This window comes from Strix uralensis, chromosome 3 (genome assembly GCF_047716275.1).
Source record: "Strix uralensis isolate ZFMK-TIS-50842 chromosome 3, bStrUra1, whole genome shotgun sequence".
In the NCBI taxonomy this organism is placed as follows: Eukaryota; Metazoa; Chordata; class Aves; order Strigiformes; family Strigidae; genus Strix; species Strix uralensis.
The window spans coordinates 3,157,685-3,181,286 of NC_133974.1; the positions used below are offsets into that span (position 1 = coordinate 3,157,685).

General features: G+C 39.0%; 1 protein-coding gene across 2 annotated transcripts in view; it reads left to right on the forward strand.

Moving 5' to 3' along the window:
• MSRA (methionine sulfoxide reductase A) overlaps window positions 1-23,602 on the forward strand; it is a 292,651-nt gene that overhangs the window by 185,167 nt on the left and 83,882 nt on the right. For both annotated transcript variants that reach the window (XM_074861326.1, XM_074861325.1), the window contains one exon: window positions 14,116-14,222. In XM_074861326.1, the coding sequence (XP_074717427.1) occupies window positions 14,116-14,222 (107 nt within the window). The remainder of the gene's footprint in view (window positions 1-14,115; window positions 14,223-23,602) is intronic.

The window sequence follows — 23,602 nt, forward strand, 5'->3', positions numbered from 1 at the left end:
TTTTCTCTCTTGAATATGATCCAGAACGGATGGGTGTTCTGGTAGTTCTCCTAACTAGTCCTTCCCAGCCCACAAGAAATAACTTGGGTACAACTACAGTTCTCTGAGGTGAGCCCCAGTTGTACACAAATCCCATCCTTTTTCATCGCTGCTTCTGGCTTTCTGTTTGGGTTTTTGAATTAGTGGAAAGAGCTGAGAAGAAGCTAGGACTCCATAGTTTTGGCTGCCGCCCTCTGACAATGGGGTGAAGGACAAAGGCACCCATGGCCAACCGCTGCCCGGGAGCTTCTGGAAATTTTCTCCTAGCCTTATTGATTCTTTGAGTGTGAATGTACAAAGACCTGAAGTCACTGCTAAGTAATCTCATTCCTCCTTTCTGTCATGAAGAAGTCCTTATCTTGCCTGTGTTTGTACAGGAAATGTAAGCAGAACTGATATTTTTCCAGCAGTTGAGGACCATCTGTACTACAACAAACTCATCACCTGCCAGATTCATTCAGAACATCTCTTAGTCCATATGTCTTGTGTATCCACGATAAAGAAGAGATGTATGAGCCATTTCTCCTCCCTGTGACCTTCCAAACAGTTTGGCATTTAGCCTTAGTGCTGATACATGATTTCTCCAGATTAATATCTGTTTTTCATTGTGCTGACCCATTTTAGTTGCAGAGGGTATATTTATTTCTCACCAGTTTTGAAGGACTGTACTTTTTTTAGACATTGCATAAGGAATCTATCATCTGCAAATAATTAAAATTAGACACTAGAAATGACATTGTATTGCTAATGAGCAGATGTGTCTACTTATACCAGTGGAAGAACAGCTGTACACATAAAAAACGCTACAGCGACCCTAAAGCAGCATTATGTATTCTGCTACAGGCCTGTAACTTCATTTAGAGATTAAAGGGAAAAAAGTAATCTCTCCATGTAAAATATAACCATTTTTAATTTTTTTCTTTGCATTTCTGTAACTCTCTTCCCTTTATAATTTGAATGAAATTTGCAAGTCTCAGATTAAAGCACAAAGCACCTTTGTCTTGTATTTCAAATGTTATTAAAAGTCCTGATGGTTTCAGCATTATTACAAGGTGTAACAAAAAACAGTGGAAATACAAAATCTGTTGTCACCAGACATATTAAATATATTCAAAATAGAATTACCAACCCCTTAGGGAGTCATTCTTGGTCCAATACTCTTCAATATTTTCATTAATGACTTGGAGGATATAGTGGAGAGGATGCTAATTAAATCTGTGGTAAAGACATTGCTAGGAGGCTCTTGGAGGAAACGAATAAAACACAGCTCTGTGTTGATAAATTAAAAAAGCCATGGAAATCGATATGCTGAGACACAATAAAGATAGATGTATATTGGTTCATGCAGAACTGGATAAGCAACAATAAAAATATTCACTGAGTTGTTTGATAGGAGACTGTCTTCTGTTGCCTTCAGGTTCTTCTAATTCCATCTCGTTCCAATGAAATATCAGTGGTGGGACCTAGTTGACTGATGTCTACCCATTCCACCAGCAACCAGTTTAGTGGTCCCTTGCCCATAATCACCTCATACCTGTGGTCTATACTTTTTACAAAGTAGCAAAGATAGTCTTTGCCAGTGATACTTAACCAGTACTGCACTTTGAGATGGCAACTTCATTTCTTTCATGAACTGGAATGCCTAATGTTATGTTGTTCCCATTCTTTGTCCTTTCTCTAGAGCTAAATATGCATTAAAATTAAATACATATTATTAGGCTGCTTTGCGTCCCCAGGAATTTTAGCTGTCATGACCTAATTTGCATATTAGACTCTTTTTATCCATATAAATTAGAATAGACTTTTTCTGACCTATATTTTCAGTTTAGGAGATGTTGTTTTTCTGTATCGCAGTGAGAAGCTGAGATTTGACTCTGCATCTTTTTTAATGAAGGGCATTATTAGCCAGTGCAGTGGTTGCTGAGATGGCTGAATGGTTTGCATTATGAAATGAGTGGGGCTGAATCAGTTCTGGCTCAAGGGCAAAAGTCCTTCTGGGCTCTGATTTCTTCTTACCTTTAAACTACTTTTAGCCTATTTATTTTATATCTGACAACGATGTGTTAACCATTTCTCCAGAACTACTAAAAATTAGCTTTCAGTATTGCTACAATCAGCAATAAAATGGTTTCCTGAAGATGAGGAAAGCCATGGCATCAGTCTTTTGTGCCATCAAAGATGAGGCTGTGACTCTTATGCTCTCAGAAACATGAACCCACCACTCAGCTGAAGGGAAGGTAGATTTAGAGTAGATATAAGGAAGAAATTTTTTATGATTTTTTTTTTTCCCATAGAGGTGGTGGATGCCCCATCCTGGAAACATTCAAGGTCAGGTTTGACAGGGCTCTGAGCAACCTGATCTAGTGGAAGATGTCCCTGGCAATGGCAGATGAACTTTAAAGGTCCCTTCCAACCCAGAATATTCTATGATTCCTTTTGTTCACAATGCCTGTATCTGCTAAGAAGAATTCTGGAAAATGTTTTTATTCCATTACAGTCTTCCTCAGGATCATTTCTGGGTTATTTTGTAGTTACAGCATAGCTGTGTTTGTAATTCAGGAGTGGAAGGATGAGGGAGGGAATCTTCATTTTAATTCAGGCTTTTTGATTTGTAACTTCTGAAGGAAAATCTGGACTTCTGAACACTTAGGACTGTCTTCAGTAGCTTTCAAATATCCATGAAGTATGTATATTTATAGAATTGGAAAAGATCAACCTTAGAAGGTCGTTTTCTGCAGAATTTTTTGATGGACTGTTCCTAATCTCTATACAAGGAAAGCAATAGACAATGTCAAAATGAGGTAATACCAAACATTCTTTTATTCTTCAAATAACCCACTAGTAAATTTACTGTACTTGGGTCTAGAAATCCGAGGCACTGAAGCATGGCATCATTAATCATAGTTTATGGTGATTATTAGTAGGCTTTTAATCTTTGTTTTCATTATAATTAGGTACAAGAGGTCAAAGCTGACTCTCTTCTAAACAACAATATTTTCAGTGAATGACTGTTTTTCTCTGCCTGCAATTTTCTCTCGCATATTTATAAGAGCATACTTGTCTGTGTTTTGAGAGAGCAGTGTCCCATGAGTTTATCTGCTGATAAAAGCAAATGACAACACTGTTATTTTTATTATCACTAATTATTTTTATTACTATTGCAATAACACCTGGTGGATCATCGTAGCTTTAGATTCATGGTGGTAGCACATGCCTAAATTTAGGCAAGACACTAGTGAGCAACAGATAAATTAAGAGAAAGGAGAAGGCACATAGAGACAACAATAACAAATCTGTGATTCCGTAGCTGAGCTCTGTGTAGTACCTGATCTGAATTGCTGTATTTCTTAATTATATTTTCTCACATGATCAGTAATTACCCAGCTTTTTGTAAGCATCACAGCACAATTAGTCCATGAAGGAAAGAGACAATGAGGGCCCAATTCAAATGCCCAAACAGAAATGTCTTTTGCCATGTCAGATACCCTTATGCATTCTGCCTGTTTTCTAGCTGTAGTTTAGAAAATATGGGGCTCCCTCATGCCCTCTCTCATGTCTTCCAGTCTCTTCCAGACACCTCTACTCTATGCATTTATTTGGTTATGAAGACTATCAAGATCTTCAGTCGGATTTGTCTGACCAGCATGGACATGTCAGGTGGTATAAATACCAAGATAAAGCCACCTAAATTTAGAAGTTTCCATTGGCATGAAGGGTCTCAGCTCCCACAATTGTCAGTAGAGATCTAGTCAACACGGTTGACTCGGCCCAAATTAGGCACCTATGTTTGCTTAGCTTTTGGTTGCCTAAACATGGAAGCTTAGTTCCAGCTGCACAGATAAATGTTGTTAAAGGATTTCACTCCCATCCCAAGTTCATCCAGCCCTAATCATTATCTTTTGATTAAAATTAGGTAAAAAAAAGTCCCCTACAATAAGTTTAATGCCATTAAGGATGACTTATGTATATATTCACTATTCTATTTGTCTGTTCTATACACTGCTGGTAAAGACATATTTTCAATTAATATTAGAAATGTATTAAAATTCTTGTCTGCCAGTGACATTTAATACTTAAGTTTTGTGACACTCATCAAAAACTGACCCATTTTTTTGTGGGCTCAAGTAGATCGTGTACTTCCTTCAAAGGTCAAAGAGCATTCAAAAATGCATTTAAGCAATGTTGTATCTGAATGAATTAATAAATAACAAAGCATATAGGGAACTCTTCTTTCAAAGCAAGTCTTCAGACTTTCTAGTTTTGTAAAATATTTGAACTATCTTCAGAAGCAATGTGATGCATTTTATAACTATTGAATAATAATGCTAATAAAAAATGACGAGAATTGGTCAGAGAGAAAGCCTAGGCTGGTGTACTACCACCCCTTCTCGAGGACAACCTGTTGGTCCCACTAATGGACAAAAGGGAGACCTGATAACTATTCATGGCTCAAATCTGATAATGTTGGAGACCTGCATAAGGTCCCTGGTATATCATATGGGAATGTCTCTGTGAACAACTAAGGGGAAAGCAACAGTTATTGACCTACATGAAATACGTATGATATTTGTGCTTCTTTACTGGAAAAAAACCCTAGCATATGGACAAGCACAAGATAAAAGTTGGAAGCAGAAAAAAATGGTGGGCATTTTGCTGGATTGAGTTTAAAACCTACCACTGCAGAGTTATGCATTCTGAAAATTGCTCCCCTTTATTTCATATTGGATATAAAGCAGGCTGCCAAAACTGTAGAGACCAATGCCCAGGAAATGGGTTTGGTGAATGCAGAAGGGCAGGAGTGATTTATTCCAGATGGGAGAAGTAAGAGGTGAAGAATCTCCTGAGAGCTTTTCTCTTGTCAGCTTCTAGTCCTTGGATGACTTTTCCTAGCCGATACTCAGGGGGCCATACTAATTTAGTATGGTATGATGATGGTATGTGAGTCATAGAATCACAGAATGGTTTGGGTTGGGAGGGACCTTCAAAGATCATCTGGTTCCAACCCCCTGCCATGGGCAGGGACACCTTCCACTAGCTCAGGTTGTCCAAAGCCCCGTCCAACCTGGCCTTGAACCCTTCCAGGGAGGGGGCAGCCACAGCTTCTCTGGGTAACCTGTGCCAGGGCCTCACCACCCTCACAGGGAAGAATTTCTTCCTTATGTCCAATCTAGATGAGAATAGTTCAGTTGGAAGGGACCTACAACGATCATCTAGTCCAACTGCCTGACCACTTCAGGACTGACCAAAAGTTGAAGCATATTATTAAGGGCATTGTCCTAATATGGTCATATTGTGATGGGTTTTGGTATTGCAGTGCTGTTAAACCTTTTGGACAGGGTGTCATTAGAGTGTACAGATAGTGATGGACTACTCTTTATCTCTGTCACTGTACTAACTGCCCACCTCCCCAGTGAGCTGGGATGGGAAATTGCATAAGAGATGAGAAAGCTGTAGAAGTCCTGGCAGGGAAATTTATTTCATTACAGGGCAGCGCTGAGACTATTACCTTTTAGGCCAATCCCATGGGACCTCTTTTCTTGGCTGTTCTTCCCCTCATCACACAAACCTGTTTGTACACCTTCTGCATCTCAGTTCTTCTCTGGTATTTTGCTGGAAGAGAGGAAGAAGGCCTTCCTCCTCACATCTGCGCAGAAAGGCAGTTCAGGTATCACTGCTACAGCTCAGGGGAGAAGTCAGAGGTGTCATGTCGCTGGGTGGCATAAGTCAGAGTCCAGCCTGGCCACGCTGATAGAGGGATGTTACTACTGTGACAAATTCCGCAAAAAACAAAGCTTTATAAAGCTGCTCTTCTTCACTGTTATTTTGTTTTTGTTGTAGCAGCATGGTGGTCATCAGTGGCGGGAACAGACAAGATTTTTTGTTGCAGCAAATCAGTGGCAGCAGCTCATTCCGTTCCCACAAAATGTCATTGCTAAAGAGTGAGGGAGGATGTTCTCTTGTGTCTCTATCAGTGTTTCTGGGTGTATTATGCCGTTAATGAAGAATCTGTTGTCTGAAAAACTTCTCTCTACAGAAAGGACTATTGTTATTTCATACAGTGAATCAACAAGCTTATTTACACCAGCACCGGCAATTTTAAGGAAGTATGTATTTTGTGATGCCTTTGCCCTTAGTGATATTCAAAACTGGACCAGAAAAGGCCCCTGGACAACCTGCTGTAGCTGTCACTGCTTTGAGTGGAGGGGTTGGACTAGAGTCCTCCACATGTCCCTTCCAACCTCAGCAAATCTGTGGTTCTGTTTTAGTTTCAAAGCTACACCAGAAAACCTGTAATCTGGAGGTTTGATGAAGGCTAAAGATGAAAAAATAGTACTTTTCACCAGACATTTTTTTCTGAAGCAAATTATTAAAAATATTGCTGTAGCCATGATATTCTAAGTACATGTGCAAGTCAGAATTTATAGGGAAAGCTAGTATTTGCTGCCTTGATCCCAAACCAAATGGGGAAGACCAAAATATAGTTTTCTCCTTGATGCTGAAAACCATGTATATTGCAAGCTTTGTAAACCTTTTGGTCTATTGACAGTATAAAAGTTTTCTTTAATATGTACAAGCTCATTAATGTATTGCAACCTTCTGAAGATACTCTTTTATATTTAATTTATCCTTCCTGCACCCCAGCACCTTGAAAATCATCAAGAACTCTCAATCCACAGCACTGTAACTAACTTCTTTTCTATTAACATTTTTCTCCTTTAATCATATGCTATAAAGAGTTTTACTTTCCCTTGGCAACTTTTAAGCTGTATAGATGTAATCATTACGGTGAGTGATGACATCAAGCCAGGGTGACATGGTGCAATTGATTTTTACTAAATAATTATATGATGAGCTGGAAGAAGGAGTTTTATTAGTCTTAACTCAGCAAGGATTGATTGGGGAAAAGAAAATGACCAATCAGTATATCAGGTTTCTGTGGGTATAAGAAAATAAGTGACAGCTGCAGAAAAGTCTATAAATCACAGAAAAAATTATGATAAAAATAAGAGCTATGAACTGCCCTTTAAAATTTCACTGGGTGGCACAGAAGAGTCTAACAGACCTTAGTCATTTATCTCCATTATGCTTGGGATCCTCTGAGAATAGCAAGGTTGACGAATGATGCCATTACATTCTTTTATTATTTTTAAATGGAGAGAAGATAAGGAGTGTTGTATAAGTATTACTTTCAAGTCATTAGAGGGTTGAGTCTTCAAAAGAAATCCTTGCTTTAGCCAATAAAATAAATAAAGTATATTTTGCTTTAGTCTTCTCTAGGTAATATATTAAACAATCACCATTTTGAAACAAATCTCCTTGTTTGTAATTTCTAAAGCAAAAAAAAAAAAAAAGTATAGTACTGGGAAATATGTGTTTTTATTAACGCTGTGGACATTCCTATTTCTTACTGACCTCAAGATACTCTGGAGTTAGACAGGAAGGACAATGACTTGCCTAAGACGTGTCTCAACAGAAACTCAAACTGTAGTGTAATCGCTGTATAATTGCTTTAACAGGGCAACTCTTTGCCCCAGCCAAGAGGACACTGTAGTTTTGACAAGGTGTAGAAACTGTGAAGGAAAAAGCACTGACCAGCTGAGTAGAAGCAGGGATGATTTCATGTGTTCTAGTCATTCAAATCAAAGGAGAGCTGGTATTTACTACTCTGATGCCAAAGAATATGGGGGTGACCGAAACTAAGTCATTCCTACCCAGGTGCATCAGAAGATATCAAAGTGTTGGTAAGAGGGCTTTTTAGAGCCATTCCTTTGACTGTTATCTACGTTTTGGCAAATAATATTTTTTCCAGTGACAGTGTGTTTGTATTGCATGACAATCTTAACCTGTGAATCGTTCCTTTTGCAGGATCTGGGAGAGCATCACAGCTCCCTGTTCTTTCCATCTACCAACCTGTGGCTACAGATTTCTGTTTCATTTAAGTTAGAGCAAGTGCTTAGCTCTTGAGGGCATTTTTTGATTAATTGGTGTTCTGGTCTCTTCTGGCAGAGTGAGGAATTTTTATGTTCTCCAGAGTGGTCCAGACTGAGAACCACTGAGGTGCTTTGGTCAGCCAAAGTGAAATTCCTAAATATGATCCATGCCCAAGATCTAAACACATTTAGAGCTCCAGATGCCCTCATCCTCACTGGTTCTCCAGAGACAAGAGCTTACAAGGACTGGCCAGTGCTCACACAGGCTTTGAGCTTATACTCTTTGGCACTGTGCAGCTGTATCTAAAACCATGTATTTTTGTGTCTTGCCAGAGAGGTGCAAATTCTATGCTTTTCTGTTAGTTCTAAAATCAGCTTTTCTGTCTACACATCTCTTTGAGAAGAGACTTTATGGCTGTTCTCAGTATAGCAGCTGATTTTCTTTGTCTCAGGCATCAACAGCACGTGCCAGCCTTTTGTCTCCAGGGTGTATTTGTTCCTGTTACTGCTGGATGTGTTGCCAATCACCTGGTCAGGGAGATTGATATTTGCCAGTTACTTTCTTGCACCATTGATGTTAGAAAAGTACAGCCTGATGCAATGGGGTGATCTTGCAAACCCTGGGCTGGCCAAGGGGATTCTATTGTCAGGATCCTGAAGGACCTGACGTGAAGCTCAAGGACTTGCCTCTGCTCTGAGCCTTCTTATACCAGATACAAATCAGGTAAATCACCTAGACTTTGGCTTCCTCTGCACCACAGCAGGGACATTGGGTGGCCCTTGAAACTCTGCCTGGTTGTCTCTAGTTACAGAGATTCAGATCAACACTGGGAACAAGTCCTCTGGGTGTGCTTTGTGACAAAGTGGACCAGGTCTGATGCTCCATGTAAGATGGTGTTTTGCTTTCAGGCCTCAGGAAGCTTTTCTTCAAACTACCTGTTGGAGAGAAACGGGCTTCAAATCACTCAAAGTGTATCTGCTGGTCATTACAGTTGCAGAGAAGCTTTTTCTGTGTTATTTCACTCTATTATTGCAAAGTTTCTGAAAGAGTTGGTGAAGTTCTTTCTTCCTGTCAGAGACCTCATTTCTCAAATATTTTGTTAACATCTTTACAAAGCAACCTGGTTATCAACTCAGCCTGGAATGAAAAGGAGGCTCAGACCCTACTGACAGATTTCCACATACATTATATCCTTGAAGAAAAGAGTTATCTCCTGGTTTTCCCCTAAATTCTATCCCTAAATTGTCAGGCTTTGCACAGAGAGTGACTTTAAGACATCTTGCAGAAGAACAGTTGTAGGCAATCAGCATTTCCCTGCCTAGAAGTTCCAGCTGCTCTGAAGATGTAAAGCTGATGTTCTGTAGGAATTATTCCTTCTTCCAGGAGTGAAGATTTAGACAAACCTGATTCACTGGTTTGATTTGAAATTAAAGCAAAATCATATGTATTTCTTAAAATTGGAGTTTGACACAGCTGAAAATAATAACTTTCTTCTTCTAGAGTGCAAATGTCTTAGTCTTTGTAGAGAATTTTTATGGGAAATCTGATCCTGAAATGCATCCATTAGTGATATTAAATATTGCTTTAATCCATCCAATCTATAATGTCAAGAGCTTTGTTCATTTTTCTATGAAATGTAACAAAAATTGTGGTCATTCAAAGCCCTTCTAAGTCTCAATGTTTTTGTAATGTCTGATCACAGTTTGCAATAGATACTGGGTTTGAAGGGTGTTTAACACATGTGTTTAAGTTCTCTTTGATTACCTGGGACCTTGTAGGCAAGGTGAATAACTTGAAGCCTCTAGAGTTTATTTGTGGTTTCAGTTGTATTATTATAAACTTAGAATGTATTTCTTGACTTCAGTGGAACTATTTTGGTGCACAGAAGATCAGAGGTTGGGTTGTTGTCTCAACAGAAAACTTTTTTGGTGTCTAATGTGCATCCGGTGTAGCTAGAATCAATGGCAGCAATGTTGACAATCCATTGTAAGAATGGCTTTTGATTTAGCAGTACACAATATCTTCCAATATGTTTACCATCTTTATTAAATGAGTTATTTATATTTTTGCATTCTTATCTGAAGCTTAATGTGTATAACTGTGGTGTTATATTAACACAAAGAGACAGAATGTCATGATAGACAAAATAAGAAAGACATTTCACAAATGGAAAGTTAACTACAGATGACATTTTGGAATTTTTAGATAGCCAAGCAGAGGTAATTTTTTATTTAGTAGACTCTCTTTCAGACAAAGACAAGATTGTTAAGCTCAGTCATCCTACCACACTGATTTAGTAAATTGAATTTCTTGCCTTGTTTGCTACTCATTGAGTCAGTGAATCTCAATAAGTAAGACTTGCCAGAGGGTTTTAAAAAATCAGTGATGGACCCTTGAGAAGTAAGTTTGTACATGTGAGTTATTACAAATAACAATAGCAACAGTGGCAATTGGCTGTACACATGGAATTTATTTGATTTTATTATCTTGTAGTCTTTGTGGCTTAGATAACGTATTAGCTACTTATTGTGGGAGATTTAGGTACAAATTAATTTAATTAACAAGTAAAAATAAATGACATTTTAGCTTAGATGATTGATCACATTAAAGCTACTCTTTGGGGTAATACTTACAATACCTGTTCAGTCTTCTTCATAGCTAGTGAATGGTTTAAGAGTGCAAGCCGACACTCGAGTGCAATTATTATTGCACAGTCTGACCTCCTCCTTAACTTTATGATTTCATCACGGACCTTGTACAGCTCTTTTAGCTTTGGTGTATCTTTGGGGAAAATATATATCCTTGATGTGAAGCCCTCAGGAAAGGGGTATGGCTTTAGGTGCATTGTTCCAGTCAGAAATGCTCTTCACCGTTTGAGCGTTGCCTTATTTCCCATCTGGATTTTGTGTATTTTGGCTTTCAATTGCTCTACCTAGTTAAACGATTTTGGCGAGACTAAAGAGCCTTATTTCTCAGGTTATTTCTCTATATACGTATTTGTAAATCAGAGTCAGTTCTCCTCTTAACCTTCTCTTCAATAAATTAATTAAGCTGACTGCTCCCCTATTACTATGTAATGGTGGCACATGCATGTATTAAATACTCTTGTTTAAGTTCTCACTCAGAGCACCGTGCACATGAGCTCATGCTAAACTCATACTCGTGAATTGCATTCTAGAAACTGGCATAGTATATAGTGATCCTCCATTTATAGAGATTTTTGTAATCTACTCCCTAGCCGGTTGTTAAGTAGTTTGTTAAGCAATAAATAGATTTGTAGAATGCTAATGCTTAAGCTCAGACATCAATCAGCATTAACATATCCTGGCAAAACTAATGCTTTACTGGCCTGTATTCATTTTATGCCTGACTATTCAGCAGCACTGGCTTTGCAAGAGCATAACTTGCAAAGAAATGAGCAAAATATTCTCTGCCTTGCAGACCACACTATTAAGTATTGATGAAGAACATAGTTGTTGTTGTTATGTGTAATGATGTAACATTTTAGCAGTTAAAAAGTAACCGAAATAATCAAAAAAACTGCATAACATTTTTTGGAGTCATGTTGTCTCATGTATACTGTTGGCCACTGAATGGAATTTTTGTCCAAATGCATCTTTTAAAATATTTCTGCATCTTTTAGTTCATAAATATTTCAGCCAGATTTCATTTATTTATTGTACTATCCATTAAACCATTTTTCTGTTTCCTTGGAAAGTACAAGAGGGATAAAAGTTACATCTTTTAATGAGTAGTATTATGTTGATAGCATCTTTCTCCCCCCTGGGTATCACAGGCTCTTTCTCTACCCTCTGCCCTTTGCCAGGGGGGTATCAGGTTTTTTTCCATTTCATCTCCATAGTCCTGAGAGTTGATGGTAATCTTCAAAGGGGCTTCTGTAGTCTGGTGGCAGTCAAAAGAAAAATCCTGATGATTCCCAGTTTGTCTTGGGTTGCAGGCACTTGAAAGGAATCTGCTTCTGAGTCTGGCTCAGAAATTCCAGATTTTCACTCACCCAAGTTCTTATACAACACCAGATAAACCCAAAGTGAATACATTTTATTACAGCAAAGCAAAAAGTTATGTTCTTGAATGCAAACTTGGGAACAAGGTATGAAAGACAAAAACTGCAAAACTGCAATTGCAGTTGCAAAACTGCACCTCCAGATCATTTTTAATGCTAAAGCTCCTCTCTAAGATTGTTGTTTGACTTTATGGAATGTTCTACAGCAAAGCTGGCTTGCAGTATTGCTGCCTGAAGGAATGGGAGTGGATAGTGAGGAGAGGCAGCAATGCCTTTGGCCAGTGTGGCTGCCTAGGACTGCATAATGCCAAACCATATCTGGGCTAGTTGCCTAAGGGGATAGTAATCTCTCTGCTTTGGCCCATTATTTCAGAGTCACAGAATCATAGAATGGTTTGGGTTGGAAGGGACCTTAAAGATCATCTAATTCCTACCCCTTGCCATGAGCAGGGACACCTTCCACTAGCCCAGGTTGCCCAAAGCCCCGTCCAACCTGGCCTTGAACCCTTCCAGGGAGGGGGCAGCCACAGCTTCTCTGGGCAACCTGTGCCAGTGTCTCACCACCCTCACAGGGAAGAATTTCTCCTTAGATCTAATCTAAATCTCCCCTCTTTCAGTTTAAAACTGTTACCCCTCATCCTATCACTACATGCCCTTGTAAAAAGTCCCTCCCCATCTTTCCTGTAGCCCCTTTCAGTCCTGGGAGGCCACTCTAAGGTCTCCCCGGAGCCTTCTCTTCTCCAGCTGAACCCCCCCAACTCTCTCAGCCTGTCCTCACAGGGGAGGTGCTCCAGCCCCCCGAGCATCTTTGTGGCCTCCTCTGGCCCCGCTCAAGCAGGTCCATGTCCTCCTTATGTTGAGGGCCCCAGAGCTGGACACAGCACTGCAGGGGGGTCTCATGAGAGCGGAGTAGAGGGGAAGAATCCCCCCCCCTCGCCCTGCTGTCCACACTGCTCTGGATGCAGCCCAGGAAACAGTTGGCTCTCTGGGCTGTGAGGACACACTGCTGGGTCATGTCAACCAACACCCCAAGTCCTTCTCCTCCGGGCTGCTCTCCATTCTTTGCCCAGCCTATGTTTGTGCTTGGTTTGTAGGTAGAATCCAACTCATATTTTCGGAAGTTGTACATGAGCAACTTCATACAACTAGTCTTTCGAAGGGATTACATATATCAGCATTAAAGGGGCTAATCCTTGTACCAAAAGTACTCGTATATGGTATAATTTCAAGGAATTACTGAGTATGTATAACTAGGGTTTTGTTTTCATAATGGTACATATAAACAATATTATATACTTTTGCCATCCATATTATCCACATATATGTTGCAAATAGAATTTAGTAGATCTTACATATATACCTTTGTTTTCTACTTCTCCTAAACTCAAAATATCATGAAAGGATTGCGGTTCCTAAGCATTTCTCACTCTATAACAGTACTAATGCAGCCAGACTTTCTCCAAACCTCTCTGTAACATACTTTTCTATTGGAGTCCTCTTTGGAGCTCAGATCTGGGAGCTTTGTAAGAGTCATTCCTTCACTCCATAACTAGTGGTGATGATGGTGGGAATTGATAAATTCAGAATTAATTCACCAGTACCTGCGTAGTGGTCTTTTACCAAGATTATTGCTTTGTGAATAGAGGAGAACAGCTAGTTAACTCCAAGGGTATTTTGAACATTTCTTCCATTAAGATGTACTCCTCTGGCACAAGAAAATTTTTAAGCACTTGGTAAAATCAACTTTTTTTTGTAACCATTTGCATGGTTCAAAATAAATATTTTAAGAGTACCTTGATTACAGTAACTGCAGCTTGATTATTTAAGGTTTTACATCTGTATTTGACTACTGTGTGACGTACCAAAATATAAAATGCAAAATGCTTAAATTTCATTTGCATGTCATTTAAAATGAGATATCAGTGTTGAATGTCTTCAGGACTATTTAACCAAAGAAAGGCTTGGACTTCCTAAAACTACCTACTGAGCACGCCTGTAAGAGACTGTGCTAACCCAGGTGTATGGAACATCCTGAATTGAGGTTTGTTGAACTTACACCTGCAGCCCAGTCAGGTAGAGAGGATGATCCTCATGGTGTGCTGTGTTTTCTCTCTCCCCAGGAATGCGACAAGGTAATGATTTTGGCACACAGTATCGCTCGGCCATCTACACGTTTTCTCAGGAACAGATGGAAGCTGCCTTGAGATCTAAGGAAGAATATCAAAAGGTAACATTGGGCAGGGCATGGAATTACTTCATGTATGAGCAGAGGTCAAAGACATCACCAGTTTGCACAAAATCACTTCTCATACTGTGCGTTGTTTCCGTGTTGCTGCTGGAGCTCCTCATTCCAATACTGAACTTGCATCATATTTGCTTTAAAGTCTAACTTTTATGAAATGTTTTTTTGTCTGTGAGTCATTTTATAACTATGCAGAAAGAAAAATAGTTACTTGTGCAGAGATATTTTTAATCTCTTCTAGAGATTTTTTTTATGTGGGTATGCCAGAGCAGAAGTCTGTGATCTTAAAGCATATCTGGACCCCATACTCTGAAGGGTGTACCCAAAATCTCAGACCCAAGAGTTCTTGAATGCTGGGGGAAAGTCCTGATCAATATTTGAGGTTGGTAACTCAGGATCACCCATCTGCTGCTTATAAGATGCTTCTATCAAGCCATTCCATAAATGTCTTTGATTAAATGTGACAGCCCGTGACTTAGTAAGACTATTTGTTTTGACACTAGGATTTGTGTGAGGGAAGATCGAACATTTCCCTTTCTATACACAGTCCTATTTTCAGTGAAGATGGATTCTGTCTCTTCCCTGCCACATAAGCTATTATTTAACTAAAGGCAGAGGGATTAGTGTCCTATAGCGTTGCTGCATTGTAATTGCTGTCTGATCTGCCTAATGATCTTGTCAATGCAAGATCTAGATTTTACAGCCGAGATATATAAATTCTTTTAACTTTCATGAAATAAACTACTAATCTGGGGCATCAAGGCAATAGACAGAGTAACTATGAAGTAGTGCTAAAAGAATATCACCTTTCACTTACTCTATGGCTTCACTAAAGCATTATGCTGAAGAACCAGGGGTTTTGGTGAGTATCTAATGTTAAAGAACTGTGTTTTGAAGAGTGAGGGTATCGCAGCCAGAGGCACGTACCAAGGTCCGAAAAGGAGGTGCACGTGCTGAAGTCTTGTGTGGCAGTTTGGTTTTCATAAATGTTTGTCTGACGTTGGTGGACTGAGCTACGTGTGCACTTGTAGGGCTGGTTTGTACATGCGGTTGGCGTTCGTTTGCATGCGAAGAGATGCTCTGAACTGCAAGGAACTAATTTGCAAGTCGTTCCTAGCAGTGTGATAACTGTGCATGTAAATTAAGTGTTCAATGACATATATATTTTCTCATGAGTAGCTGAACACATGGGGATAAGTCAGTCTTGCAGGTGTTTATCTTTGTTAACAGAGTAGTTTCTGAAGGTTCGGTATTCATATTTATCATGCAGATTTTCTTCTACTCATTGTTTACCTTAGATCCATTGCTTTTCCAAATTGTTTTTAATCTTTTTGTTAGCATCTGCTGACCGATATCACACTGTAAATCTTACAGCTTTCCGTTTGCTTTCCTAACTCTATTATTCTCTGCTGTTATTTCTCATCAAATTAATACGGACTTGAAAGCAAAATTACGATGTAGGAGATTGCAGTATGATATTACAGAAATTTCCATCATCAAATAGATTTTCTTAATGGCACAATTTAAAATGTACCTACTTTGAAGTCTATCACCATTTGAAAAGTGTGTATAATTAGTACATTTATATAATTAGGCACAACTCTGTAAGTGATCACATGTAGAGTTTGTTTTTGCGCTGAAGTAGGGGGAAGGAAGGGACTATGTTGCCAACTAAGGAAACACAGCAAATATGTACTGAAATTCCTAGAGGATATGTGGTTTCTATGTGTTATTAACAACAATATCTACAATATCTACTGTGGTATTGCAGTAGCAGTAGAATGGTTGCATGGGAAACATACTGAGCAAACAATATGTTCAGGAATCCCTTTTCATATTAAATGTTTTGCGTTGCATTATTTTAATGTAAACGTAATGCAACCACTTTCCTTATTATTGCAGTAATTTAAAATAAATACCAAGCTCTTCTGGCAGTGATGCATGCATATCTATGCACCTGATAATGACAGATAAAAACATGTGGGGATGGCACAACACTTGATTTTTTTCATGATAAGCAGTGGTGCATACACCAAACGGGGGGAGGACTAGCGAATAGAAGTACAATGACTGCAGCATGTATGAGTGACTCTAGAGTTTTTTGGCACAGCAAATGAATAAAGACAAAATGTACTTTATTTGTTTGCTCACTGGATAATTGTGCATGTGCTCTAAGATTTTTTTTTTTTTTTTTTTTGAGCTGAGGACTTGGAAGAGAGCTAAGAATGGCCTCCCAACAGGAAATCTTATGTTTGCTAGATGATTTTTTTTCATAAAGACAGGTAGGGTTGTTAACTTAAAAGAAATGTTCTGTTTGCTGAGGACAGAAACCATCCAACGCCAAGGTTTATATCATGAATTCCTGCCTCCAAGACAGGCTACCCTGAAGTGCTAGCTCCTCCTTAGAAGGCAGATAGCTCTGTCTACATTTAGCAAGCAGTATGGGCTGAGAGGAGCAGATCTGCAGAACAAACCAGTTTGTACTGAGGACCCAGAACACACTGTGTCCGGTTCAAGAGGGTTTGCTCTTCAGTAGCTATAGTTTGGTCCTCTGAACCACATGCCACTAGCAGGTGGAAGTCAGTGGTGCATGTCTGGTCTAGCTCCATCAAAAGGAATTGGGTTCATCCATTCTAAGACCACTCTGGGATGTGAACCAAAGCATGATAAGTGACAACGATCAGGAGTTTTATTACAAAAGCACACTTCTGCTGCAAGCCAAAACGCTAATGTAGCTTACACCTTCAGGGCAGCGCCATGCTTGAGTGGAGAAATACTGTAGTTAAGTGCACTGCGTCCCTAGCTCCTAGCAGCCTGGGAGTGAGAATCGTAATGCGCGTTGAGCCCAACTATCCTGCAGGGTTACATCTATTTTAAGTTGTGAAACTTGTTGCTGATTCATGCAGCTGTTTTAACAGCTGAGAAATGGCGATACAGCAATGAATATGCATTGAGCCATGCGTCTTTAGCTGTTGATGAAGCTGAATGCATACAGTCAGAGTCAGCTAGTGGTAATATATATTATAATACAATAGTGCTGCTGGTAAATTGTAGCACAATGCAAGTGTAATCAGAAAAACATAAAATGAGGGCCAGGGCTTGGTGAAAGTACTATGAATGAGCTGTTCCATCAGTTTTGCCTGAAGCTGAAGTTTTTTAATACAGTTGAACTTGAGGTTACTCAATTTTCAAGACAGTTGCTAGGCTGGATTTGGTTTTCAAATGAATTATCTAGGCAATAATCCAAATAGTGAAATCAGGGTGGGAAGAAGTTTGTATTTATTTTTTCTGAATCAGAGGCCTGCATTTGTTTTGTCAAGCACTAACACTGGGTTTTCAGGCTCCAAGAATATGCTGAGTCTCTCCCCTCCATGTTTGGCTTATATTAAAGTAACGTCCCCCAAATGCCAATATCTCTGCATGCTCGCGTAGGGCAGCACTGACGACAAACTTTGTGCACGGAGAGCAAAATGCAGGTCTATTACTTTGTTACAAAAGCAAATATTTGGCAGGAGAAGATCCTTCCACAAAGCAACTAAAGGGCCTCTCCGTGAATAATTATGAATGAATTGAGTCTTGAGCTCTTGACAGAGGCATTGGGTGGTGTGAGCAGGTAATAAGCTCCTGATTTGTTATAGCCAAGAGAAACTGGTGGGGAGAGTTGCTGTCATTTGCTCTTGTAATCTGGAGAGAGTAATAAGTGCTCAAAGAGACAGGAATATAGAAATGTTGAGATTTTATGAAGACATTAAAAATGTGGCCTTTACTAAAGTCCAGAAAACTGGAATGGAGTGGTTTCTTACTGAACATATAGGAAATGTAGATGAAGCACAGAGTAACTTTATTTTTACTTAGAAATGGATGGAGTTTTACTAGAAGTAATATAATACCTTTTTTTTTTTTTTTAATGATTTGGACTGTAGGGCTATAATCTTGGAAAGTTTCTCTGCAGGAGTAGATTGTGATGCTCCTAGAAATCCTCTCTGAAGTCTAAACCAGCTGGTCAACAGATTGAGAAAACAAATCAAATAAAACAATAACTGCACCAAAGCCAGAATTACAAAGGAAAAAAAAAGGAAGCAGCAATGCTAATTGCTTGCTTTGGGGCCTGGAAATATGTTTAAGAACTTCAAAAAGTATTATAAGTAGAGGTGAAGAGATTAAATTTAAAAATTAAAGTTTAGTATAAATATAAAAAATCCAGGCAATTGAAACTAAACCATTGGACAATCTGTTAGTCCAGAGCACAGTCTCTTTGTGGAAATGTCGGGACCTATAAAACTGTAGGTGGGTAGACTTGCTGGAGATCTTGAAGAGAACAGTATATGATGCTCAGAGGAGAGACTGTATCACACTGCAGTCATAGCAAATATGCTTCTGTGAAGGTCTGAAGATTCTCAGTTAAATGACTGAACTATCTTCGAATTAGTCAAATAGTCATTTTTCTTTGCATTTTGTCAAACATCATTTTCTGTTAATTTAACAAAAGGCTTGGCCTGAAGAACATGAATTTGACCAAACATCTAAAATGTCTTTTTGAATCAAGCAACAAGATTAATATGCTGGACTAAATTCCCTATTCGTGTAACTCCACAGGAGTTAATATATTTGTACAATTTGTATATTTGTGCTTTATTGCGTATTTACTCACATGCAGCTGAGAAGGGAATCCTTCAACCAGTAACATCAAATGTACTGTTGGTTTCACAGATGTAGGTGTTGGAGAATCTGAACCTGAAGCAAGTTTTTCTCTGTTTTTGCTTCTGGTTTTTTGTTTTGCATGAGTTTTACAGTGATTTTTTTTTTTTTTTTGGGGGGGGGGGGGGGGGGGGGAGTGTCTTGTTTTGTTTTGTTAGTTTTTTTAACTTTTAAAGCCCTGAACAGTTACATGATAAATTATGGATGACCATGGGAAGACTGGGGATGAATATTATTTTGCACAGTGTGGATATACAGTGCTATTGTTCATTTGCAATGGCCAACTTTCAGTGTGGCTACAGTTACATGATAGCACTCCTGATCCTGAACTTGCTCACAGGAGGTTTGGGAACACAACTGAGACTGGCTTTGGTAATTTTCATGAAGTTCCTCTGTGGTGGGATAGTCAGATACCATATCTTAGCTGAGAGCTGAAAACCAGCTGCTGGCCAGTGGTTGCAGCTCCCTTATTTCCTTGTGAAGTGCTTGTCTAGGTTGGAAAAGACCTTGAAGATCATCCAGTCCAACCATCAACCCAACATTAACAGTTTGCATGAGCAGCACTATGCTCTGAAGGACTCAACTAACCACTGACCCAGGAGTTCACATTTACCCACCATGGAGTGTGTGCTCAGCCATGGGACACATTCCCAGGGCCTGATTCAGTTGCTCACACCTAGTGCTGTTGGGGAAGCTCTAGCATATCTCAGCCAACCTCCACCTGCCCCTCTACAACACACAAATATCCCTTAGGGACTGTCCTGTGTAGATATCTGAAATACCCATGGCACCTCAAATAGCTCTAAATGCCTATGTTTAAGTAGCTGATTTTAGGCACACCCTGATCTCTCGTGACTGTAAGGGAAGTTCAGGTACCTCACGAGGTCTAAACCAGGTTGTGATGGGTGGATTCATTCTGCAGGATAAGGGTAACACTGAATCAGAACTGGCCAGCAGATGAGGCAACAGTCTCTGCACCTCAACAGCCTGACAGATACCATGAAACTTCCATAAGCTCGCTGTGGGATGATGTGGGAACAAACCAGCAAAACCCTCAGCTGCAAAAACAAAAGCTTTATATTTGGTATCACAGAAAAGGCATTTAAAAACTGAAGTTTCCTGACCAGTGCAATGAGCTTTGGAGCAACAATGTGCAAGGAAATGAAGTGGTCAGGATTGGATTTGTCAAGGCTGGAGGAAAGGCTATTTACAGACCTACAGGATTGACAGTTCTGAGTTTTAATTGCATGAAGTGGACTTGTGGAGTGGATTTACAACATTCAGCTGTGGTTTTATGTGACATGCTGTGTGAGTTTAGAACATGCTTTGGCTGGGAGACAGTTTTTCACGTGCTTTTTGGCTGGGAAAAGTTAAATAGCTCTTTTAAAAACTAGGTTGTTGTTATTAAAGCAATACAATAGAGTTGATAAAAAAATAACACCTGCTTACGCCTCTTCAAATTATGTCTATTTCAGAGCTTTATGTATCGAATTATCTTTGCTTCACTCTAATGTGAATAGTAGCTACTTGATTCCTGATTGATGGTGGTAGTTCTTACGAAAATAAGCAAACTTGATCTGATAAGCTAAGCCATTATTTATTTTGTAATCACTCATCTGTGCTACAGAGATACCCTTTTTATGTTCATCCCTCTGAGAATGCTGCATTCAGCTATGGATGAGGAAGTTTTGTGTGAACAGTTTCTAACTCTTCATATTACCTTAAACCGCAGAAAAATTTAACTTCTTTGTCATTCCAATAAAATCTGGTCACTTTGCAGCAGAAAGATACCTGAAAACTAATGCACACTTTTGACAGCATTTCTTGATGACAGTGGCAACAAGATAAAAGCTTTAATGGCATGAGCTTAGGATACTGTAGTTGGCTTGTTTGAGTTTTTTAGAATAAATTATGTCTGTGAGATGACCTGTCCTATTGTCAACACTGACCACCCGCTTGTGCATTCTTTGTTGAATTTAGGCTGAAATGCATCAATATGAGGCATTTATAAAGTTTTATGATTCTCTGCTGTGTCTGTTTCTGCCTTTTGGATAGGGAATTCTGTTATGATAGACATGATCAGTGCCCTATGGTTTTCTTTGCATCCATAACATACAACATCGGAGTTCGCTCAATATTATTGTTCATCTGACATTTCTTTCTTAATAGATTTTCCCACATTTCTGTGCTGTATCATCTCAAATCATCGCATGTTGTGGGAGGAAAAACATCTTGATATCACCACCAAGATGACTTTATTTTGAAACAATGAAATATACAGGATGTGTATGTCCATATGAAAACACAAATGAGCATCCCTGGAAAGCACAGGAGGACTATGGACACCTCTCGAAATTCACTGAGGTAGAGAAGTGCCACCATCCTATGCTGAGTGCAGCATGCTACCAATTGCATACTATTTCTGTTCCCCTGGATGCAGCAGCAGCACATGTTGCTTGTTTTTATCAATGCTGAAAAAGCAAGATTTTTTTTTAGCTTTCGATTCTGCATATATGCTGTTCACTTGATCAAAGGCCAGGCGTTTCACTTAGCCCTTTGACTGCTGCAAATATAGCTAATCATGCATTTGAAGTTAGAACTATGAACAACATTATGAAACCATACTTTCTATTTTACAATCATTTTTTCATCTGGGAGGTCATGGAGTTCAGCAAAGAAGCCATTTGCTTTATTGTACTGTGAATGTGAAGCCAGTGCTTCAAGCTAACGCTGATATTGGACATTTAAACTAATATTAGAAATTGCCCTACAATAAACTAATGTAAATATCAAATAAATTTGACTCCAAGAATGGGTTGTAAATAAAACATTTCCTGCTTTGTATTGCTTGCTCTGTTCAGCTTGTAATGTAAAAACATCCTAAATTTGTCTTAGACGTCAAGTTTTCATATACTTAGGCAGATGAATTCTTAATCTTCAGGGCAGATTTCCATGCTGATCCTGATGATTTAAAGGGCTAAGTTGACTGGCCTACAGGAGTCTAGTGCCATTTGAGACGTCCTACCCTATTTGACCTGGCCTCCAGCTGCCACTCCAGGTGGGCACAGATCTCCTAGGTCATACCAATGGTAAGCCAACATAGTGGAGCCTGTAGTGATGCCAACACACTGAAGCTAAATACCTTTGCATCAGCCTCTAAATGTGTTCGATTCAATATCATCTAGGATCATTCTGGAGGGCTTCTAGTTCAGGCTTTTGAATTTCGTGATCTTGATTATGCATCTGTTAAAACACTCTAAAAGTTTCACAAGCATATTAAATGTCAGGAGCATAAATTAGGTAATGATATTAATAATGATGGTTCAAGTGTACACAGTGATTTACGGGGAACAGGATATAGTTCCTTCTCTTAAGGAAGCTCTTAAAGACCTTAGTTATGTGAGGACATGATAAAATAGTCTAGAAGAAGGTCAAGGCAAAAGAAAGATGTTTATGATTAGCTGTTGCTGTTCTCTATCAGATCTTGTTGTCTTTGTGTTAAATATAGCCCTTAAAACTGACTTGAGCAAAAATTTCCAGGAAATGAAAACTTAGAAATCATCTTGAGATGTGTTGACTCTCAAGATGTGTTGAGAATGTTATATCTTAATTCTGCTCTGGCCTTCGAATCTGTCCCGTGTCCAGGTGAAAGATGAGGCTTGTAGTGGGACTCATTGATCTGGAGAGGGAGAGAGGGGTTGGCCTGGTTTATAGTTTCCATACAAATTAAAAAATGAAATAAAAAGCCATTTTTTTCAAAGGACACATGCATTTTGTTGAGCATGGTGAAGTCTGGGAGCATTACTTCTGCTATCCAAACAGTTTGTTTATCCTTAGTGCAAAGCTGTGGGATCCAAAGAACACTATTCAAACCTCAAGTTTTCTCAGTGACAAAAATGTGCCTAAGCCAGAATTCAAGCAAGTACTTATGGAACGCTTTCCCACTGTTTATCCAACTCTAAAATATAAAGCCAAAAATTTATCTGAAACAGGGCTTTTCAAGACAGATATAAGAACATAATGGTACTTCAAAAAGTTCTGAGCTCCACAAAGCTCACACATGGAAACAACAGATACTCAGCGTTTATAAAATATGCTGCTTGGGTATCTAAATATGGGCATAGGAGTGGCCACTTAAGCACTCTGGTTCAAACAATTTGATACCCAGATGTACTACAGCATGTATCAACAACTGTCATACCCTGATGAGGTTTTTGTCATGCCCTGATGAGGTTGATTTCTAACTGATGTTAGCATTTGCTGAAATAATTCTCAAGATTTTCTCACAGGAAGTGGTGCAGATCAGCCGTACAGCTGCAAATCCAGAGCAACACCATTAGAATCAATGGAATTACTTTGGATTTCCACTAATGCAGTTGAGATAAAAATCTGGCCTAGGAGGTTCTTTAATTTCAGCATTTCTGTTACCCAGTGAATTGTCAGAGAGTTCTGTATATTATTTTCTGTTTGAAGTATGCCACTCAGTCAAATATAGCTCTTAGCTTTTGGGAAAACAAGTCAATACTTCCTGGAAAGAAGAATCAGAGCATGCTTTAGCAAGCAACATTGTCATGTGTGTTTTGATCTTGTGATCTTTTTGCATCAAGACCTTTTTCTCCTTTATTGACTTCCATAGATCGCTTGTAGACTAATCTTTTTTTCTTTTA